This window comes from Aplysia californica, unplaced genomic scaffold (assembly GCF_000002075.1).
Source record: "Aplysia californica isolate F4 #8 unplaced genomic scaffold, AplCal3.0 scaffold00777, whole genome shotgun sequence".
Classification (NCBI taxonomy): Eukaryota; Metazoa; Mollusca; class Gastropoda; order Aplysiida; family Aplysiidae; genus Aplysia; species Aplysia californica.
This window is the reverse complement of record NW_004798047.1, coordinates 91,029-98,817: the sequence shown is the minus strand read 5'-3', so window position 1 is coordinate 98,817 and position 7,789 is coordinate 91,029. Positions and strand designations below refer to the sequence as shown.

General features: G+C 35.9%; 1 protein-coding gene across 1 annotated transcript in view; it reads left to right on the top strand.

The window, feature by feature from the left end:
• LOC101849652 (vesicle transport protein SFT2B) overlaps positions 1-7,789 on the top strand; it is a 14,545-nt gene that overhangs the window by 3,441 nt on the left and 3,315 nt on the right. Inside the window, exons 2-4 of the mRNA XM_005109426.3 lie at positions 4,269-4,355; positions 5,408-5,490; positions 6,307-6,388. Coding sequence (XP_005109483.1) covers positions 4,269-4,355; positions 5,408-5,490; positions 6,307-6,388 — 252 coding nt within the window. The remainder of the gene's footprint in view (positions 1-4,268; positions 4,356-5,407; positions 5,491-6,306; positions 6,389-7,789) is intronic.

Below are 7,789 nucleotides of genomic sequence, written 5' to 3'. Positions count from 1 at the left end.
GTTGTATTACCGGAGGCATGCCCCCTGTTTAAACCCAAAATTTGATATTCTGCAGTTAGGTTTGAAAGTTTAATTTTCTTGAAAATAATTGATTTGCGACAGATTTAGTGGTTTTATGTATGACCTGCAGCAAAAAATACTGCAGTTTAACTCTCAAAGCAGTGCCACTCTGTGCGGGAGTGAAAGTAAAAATTTACATAAAAATATTATGTACAGTTACAGTGTTTCCTCAAATGTCGCAGGGGTGAAGTTTCAGAACCTCATAAGGGAAAACCTGTGAAGTATGATATTGGCAGTATAATATTTTACACCTCCCCATCCCCGCTCTATATTAGGCCTATTTGCCATTTAGTTTTAATGAAAGGCACGGGGAGGGTCGCCAAGGGAAAAAGGAAAAAGAAAATAAAGAGATTCATTATTTGAGGTAGTGCACTGAGATAGAAAGATTCAAATGAATCGTCTCTATTTTTGACATGTAAATGAGAACCGTAATGAGATATTACCCCCCAAAAGATAAGTAAAGAATGGACCCAACCCTGTCCCGAACTCTTACCCAAACCCAACTCCTAACCCTAATTCTATCCCAAACCCATATTTAATATCAGTGGTAGCTCGTTATGGAATTCCGGCATGAAAATCGCTCTCTAATGAATGTGTGTCTTGTTTAGAAGTGAGATGAAGAACTATGAATACTATTATGAAGGGAAAATAGGGAAGGAATATTAAAATTAAAGATTAGCATTTGTAAGAGCACCATTTGTTACTTAGCTAACTAACTGGCATGCTATAATAATGTGACAAGTAGTCATAGCAAAACGTGGTAGAGGACCATTCCTATAGACGAGACAATCTGAAATGCCTGATTTGTGCTGAGTCAAAGTAGAATAAAATATTTAAAATTCAGCATACAAGCTAAATCAAATGTGGGCTCTGGTGGTCTGGAGATGTTGTTCGCCTCTCAGTCAAAAGGTCCTGCGATTGAATGCTGCCAGTGATGGAGGTATGTTCTTCTCTTAAAAATGTTCTCCTATTAGATATATCTTCCTTTCCAGTTCTCTAGACTTTGTCTTTTCAGTTTCTTCCTGACCATTTTTTAAAAGGTAATACAAAGACATGAACTGTATTTAACAGTTTAATTATAATAGCCTTTATAATTCCTTAAATGTTCAGCCCTAGACACCAAATTTGTTAATGGCCAGGAGCTACAACCAGATTTAATTATTGGTATTTTGGGATTGGTTCTTACGTTCTTACTGCTTCCGTGTTTTTTATTTTATTTTTAAAATTATTTTTTTTTATAAAAAGAGTTTAGGGTGTTTTAGGGTTTAATCATTTTTTTTTTTTTACAATGCGTAAAGTTGCTGCACAGTGGTTGAAAACTCATCATACATGTTTCTTTTGTTTGTGAAAATTCCATTCCTTCAGAGATTGAGCAACTTTTTCGGCTATGAGGATGTAAGTGAAATGAATTAAAAGGTCAAAGTTGCATAAATTGCACATTTTGATTTTCAAAAAGCGGTTTTTTGTTTTTAAAGATTTTCCTTTAAAATTTATACTTTGGTTCTTGTTTCTTTTTAATTTCTTTATTTGCTTACCTTTCTGAACTTGTCATTCTTTGCAAATTTAAAGTTGTTCATATTCTGTCTTGCTTGTATTTCTGAATGAGTTAGTGTTTAAACATTTTTTTTTTAAAAGAAGTTATTTTCAGCTTATTTTTTGCTCCAGTTAAAATCAGTCTTTTATGATTGAATGGGTTCATACGTAATAAATCAGAATGAAACAAAAAGCATTTGCTCAAATTTTATGCTCAGAGGTGCTGGGTTTCTTCCAGGCAGCTCTTCAGACCATATATTTAGTGTTTTAAGATAAGATAAGATAGTACTTTATTATCCCAGAGGGAAATTTTCCTTGGCTGTACAGATGTCTGACTCAAGGGCATTGAGTGTTGGCATACGTTTATCTGAGTAATTTTCCCATTAGAGCTTTCATGAGTTGAGGAATCTATGTTTGAGTAGCCTTTTATGCCAGTCTTATCGTTACAGAACCCCCAAGTGATACCCATTTGAGCCATGGGTTAAGGTAGGCAAGTTTGTAGTATAAAGCTGAGAATGTTTTTAAAAAAATATTTTAAGCTACTCATTGGAAGATGTAAGTGATAGAATAGCTAATTTTTATTCCACTTATGTAAATAGCCTAAAAAATCATCCCCAGTTGACAGTTGTAATGTCTTAAGTTGTATTCCATCAAGCTCTTTTATTATTAATTAATGAGTTCTCCTGGGAAGAGCGGCATTGGTTTCGTAAATATTTTGATGCATGAAAAACTCTGGGTTCTAAGATCTATGATTCATGAGGTTATAAAGAGAAAATGAAAGCTGGTATGTCACAGATATGCACTTTTCATGAATTTGTTTTTGAAGATGCACTGCTTAATGATTTTATGCAGTTTCAAGAAAATTTGATTCACCAGGGCATACTCTTTTGGTTTACAAAGATACACATGCTTTTATACTTTGCTCCACCGTGATGTCAGCTGCACTGACCTTGATATTATGTACACAAACTCAAAGAGTTGGTTGTTCGTTTAGATTTTAATGAGGTTGGCGAGAGGACAGTTACAATCTGCACCCCAAGCACAGTTCTCATGGCAAGCGCTCTTAATTTGTTTTTATGTCAAATTGTTACTCTACCGATGCACATACTCCTTTCATAATCATATTTTTTATGTATGGGTTTTCTGGACTTTTGCTTTTAAAACCGGTGAAGCTCTCCAGCTCCTTGGCCACTCAACAAGCGTCTGGTGTAGCGGTATGGCGCAAGCAGGAGACCCGAGTTCAATTTCTGTGTGGGGAGAATTTTTTCGAATATCCTGGTGTTTCTTTTGGGATGCTGTATTTATCTCAGCCCAGGTTGGCCCTCACAGGCTGGGTTGAAGCTCGCCTCTTAAATGGTCTAAATTATGTTGCTTGGTGCGTAAAAACACTAACATTTAAACATTTATCAGGGCCACTCGGGTATGAACGAGTGAAGAAAGACATACATTTATTTGTACTTTATATGCTCAGAAATGTGTTAAATTCCTACTTAAGCATCAGCTGGGGAAAAAATGCAAAGCAAGAAACTCAAAGACATTTTTAAAAAGTCAAAAGTTTTCAGATGGTTGGCATTTTTCTAGTTGTATCAAGTGAAGAAACTTTGATCCGGTGTATTTTCTATGCTGTGCAACATTGAATGGGTATACAGATAAACGTTTGTTATAGAATTTTAAATTTCCACCAGAAGATTGCCTTCCACTTCTATAAAATGTACATTATGGTATTATAGATTTAGTTTGTTTTGAAATGGTATGAGAAATAATGCAATAAATTATATGTGAGTTTAGCTTTTCACTTCTCAATGATAGTATGACATTTTTAATTTATAGAGTTCCTGCTCTTCTTAGGTCATCTTATGGAAGGATTTTTTTCTTTTAATATTTTTTACTGTATGATATATGAACATTGATGCAAATTGGTCTTTGTTATTCTTTTACCATGACAAGTGATGATGCTTTAATGCAATGAAAAGTTTTGTTACTGATTAAATAAACACCTTAAAAAATGTGTTAGCCAAACAATTAGCCAAACAAGGCCCCTCCCCAGGCATGGGGGGAAAGGGAATATATTTTGGGTACAATAGTCTATTTTTGTGGGGGGGTTTTGTTAAAGGCAGGATTGCAGGGACATATGAAGTATAGGAAAATAGGTGTTAGTAACTTTCACAATAGTTGGTCACATTCCGATCCATTCTGATTTTGGTTTGGTTGTTTGAATATTATTTTATTTATGTTCTTTTTTTGTTAAGAATTTACTTTTATTTGCAGATAAATTTTTGTTTGAATTGTCATTTTGGCAAACTTTTGTTGTATTTCATTCATTAGCTATGATTTTAGTTTTTGCATTACAGTTTGTAGTACTGAACTGAAAGCAGTGAAAGCTATAATGTTCTTTTGTGGTCTGTACTTGTTTGTAAGATGTTGTTGCTGGGATTTTAAGAATTCATTTGCCTTGGTGATTAAATGTTTTTCTTTGGGGGAAAAAAGTGAATTGCAGCTGTCTGGACTCCTTTGACTAATTTTTGTTTGGGATTGATCTCAGGTTATGAGCTTCAGTGATGAAATAGTGAAGACAATTCAAAAGGAAAGAGAACAAAACTTAAGGTGGAGCAAAAGGTCTTTTAGCAATTATTCTCATTAAGTCTATTTTTTAAATGTTTCTCCTCCCCACTCAGATCAGTGACGCTACTAGCCTGAGCTGGTCTACCAGGATCAAAGGTTTCCTCATCTGCTTCATCCTTGGTGCTGGTCTCTCCATTTTGGTGAGTAGATGTAGCCTACTGATAAAGGAAATGGAGTGGCTGCTTTTGAACTCGGATAGGCTTTAATTTTCAAGTGGTGATGGGTGCCAGTTTACAAATTAGTGGCTACTTTTTGACATTGGTAGGCTATGAGTTCCAAGTTAGTTTTTACTTTTTAACTCTGGTAGGCTATAATTAATCACTAAAGACAGTGAAAATAAAATAGAAGCAACAGAAATGTGGTTTCTTAGGAGACTGCTAAGAGTATCATGGAAGGAAAAGAAATCAAATGAGGTAGTACTTGATGAAGCCCACGTGGGACGCTCAATGTTAAAAACAATCAGGAAACGACAAATGCAGTTTTTGGGACACCTGAATAGACATAAGGGTCTTGAACATCTAGCTCTCACTGGAAAAATTGAGGGCAAGCGAGGCAGGGGTAGACCCAGAACAACATACTAAGGGAACCTAAACAAATGGGTAACAGGGAAAAATCAGGGAAACGTAGCTTTTCTGAGAGCATCCGAGCAAAGGAATGAAATGAATGGAAAACCATGATGGCCGATGTCTGTCGCAGAACTGGCACTGGATGATGATGATGAGGCTATAATTGTTAGTAACAATGTTTTTACTGTGATATCATATACAGTCACACATTGATTTCCTTTTTTGAACTCAACAAGTTTATTTCCATGTATTACTCTAATGGGCTGTACTCTACAATTTAATGGAAATTTTAAAAATCTGATGGGTTAATATTGATAAGTTTTTCCTCTGCGACTTTGACAAATAAGTGGCCGCATTTCAACTTTGATAGAGTATAATCAACATCTGTAGATCCATCTTCAAAGAGTATCCAAGGTATATGTACAGTGTATGTTTGTTTGTGTATGGGGAAATAAAAAAGTTTGTTTCTCTCCATGCGCGTACATTTCATTTGGACTGTTTTTACATTTCATTTATATTGTTTTCTACATTAAGTTTGTATGTTTTCTAGATTTTGTTTGTTAGTAATGTTTTTTACATTTCATCTGTAATGTTTTTTACATTTCGTTTTTAATGTTTCTCCACAGGGAAGTTGCCTGTTGTTCCTGAAGAATGGGTTGATCATTTTTGGTGTGCTGTACACAATTGGAAATATTTTGTCGTTAATGAGGTAAGTTTGTGACCTGTTATAATGTCATCAAAATCTTTGAACTTCTGCCCCAAGAATGTTATAGGTTAATGGAATGTGTGTAAATATAAAAAGAAAAATGTCTCAGTTGACTTCTTTCGGTTGAATAATATATTATGTGCCTCTGGTGTATCATATTATATTATGCATACTAATTCTATTCTTGATCAAACATTATTGTACATTTGCTGTACGGCAGTGAATAGTTTTTCGCTATTTGGGTTTGCTTTTGACTCCATCTACTTTTGTTATGTGCATTTGTTTTCTTGTTATTATACTGAAGTGGTGAGAGAGCTGAATGTTGGATAAAAAAAAAGTAGTTGACTGTTGAGATACTCTTCGTCTTTTCCTGAGAAAATAAAATAGAAAGAGTATTTCTGTATTAGTGTTTAACCCGTTTCTACCTTACTTGCCTCCCTGAGCAGACAACAGGCCCACATCGGCTGCCTCCAGCCACACCCACAAATTTATGTACCCACACTAATACTGCTATAAGTTTCCTTCCAAACCGCTACAAAATTAGCTGACAATAAGCATGTACGGAAGTGGATGAGCGGTAACTCAGTAGTTTTTAAAAAGTAGGAGATATTGGACTGGAGCAAGTTTCAGAGAGACGTAGAGGGATTAGGATTTTCTTGTAGTCAGGCGTATCTCCCCTCCTTCTTTTCTTTGCATGTCACTCTCTTGGGACACCTCTTATCTTCGGCGCCTTTATTACATAATTATGTTGCAATGCTGTAAAACTCCTTCTAAAACTGAAGTGAGACTGACTCTGGCTTCTTTGCTTTTCGTCACCAGTACCTGCTTCCTCATGGGACCCTGCAACCAGCTCAAGAAAATGTTTGCCAAAACGAGAATTATTGCCACCATTCTAGTCTTTGTAAGTAAAAAAAATGTTTCCTGTCCAAAGTGATTGATCTGTTACCCAGATAGCATTGTTTTGTTTTTAAGATATGGGCAAGGAACTGGAAGGAAAGAAAGTACTGTTGAAACTGTGGACCCAGTACAAGTGGTTTTCTTGGACAGTGCACCAGAATATAGAAAAAGCACAGGGGGGGGGGGGAGTTGGAAGTGGTTGTTTATACATTATACAGGTTGTTGTATTGCACAAATGGCCGTTTGCGCAGGTTAGACTGATCTTTTTCTCTGACTTGTGTTGTTGTGGAACCTTCTTTCCGAGAAACCTTTCCTTGGATTCAAGTATGTGAAAAGTATTTTATCTGAGATCTGGTTCAAAGTATTTTATTGAGTAAGGTATCAAAAACGTTTTTTCTCCCAGAAATCTTTCCTTGGGTTTAATTACAAGTATGTGAAAAGTATTTTATCTGAATCTTGAGATCTGGTAATATTTGAGTAAGGCTTCAAAGTTTTTGCTATTACTGTAAAATGTACTGCTAAGTTCAAAGTTTTTTCTTTTAACATGGCATATACTGCTAAGGGGGTTACAGTTAGTTTTGAGATAGCAATTGAATTTCTTGTTTTGTTCTTTGTGTGTTCCATTTAGTAGTACACTGTTAATCTACTCCAGATATATTGCCCACACCCCTCTTCTTGGATGAGGTGATGAAATTAAGGATATATATATAATGATTAGTTTTTTTTATAATCTTGTAAAGAGAAATGAGCCTCGGTCATATTCTACTGTCAAAATGATTCTTTTGCATAATCTCTCTTCTTTATATCTCTGCCTGTCTATCAGTCTGTCATTCTGTCTGTCTCTTTTCTTCTGTTTCTTTCTTTCTGTCTCTCCATTTCTCTCTCTGTCACTTTCTTCTTCATTTTCTCTGTCTCTCTCTCTCTCTCTCTCTCTCTCTCTCTCTCTCTCTCTCTCTCTCTCTCTCTCTCACACACACACTCTCTCACACACACACACACACACACACACACACACACACACACACACACACACACATAAAAAGCCCACGAAAAGATTCCGACAAATAAATAACACCCTGACTAACCGATGCATTTACGTACGCTCAATAAAAGAGGGAAAGCGGGCCGGTTAGTTGGAGGGAGGGAGGGAGGGAGGGGGATTGTAGGGAGGGAAAGAAGGAATTGTGTTAACACAAGATCCTGTTGGCCCACAGGCATGAATATATAAAAAGTACTGTTGTAAAGTTAATTGCCTTCCTTTGTAAGTGTCAACAAATTTCACTGGACCTGTAAAATCCCTTAAATTTTATCTCTTCTTTGCAAGTACGAATCTGTGCATCCACCTATGACAATGTATCTACGAGCAACCTGTTTGCCTGTATGCCTGTGCAAACAGGTTGCTCGT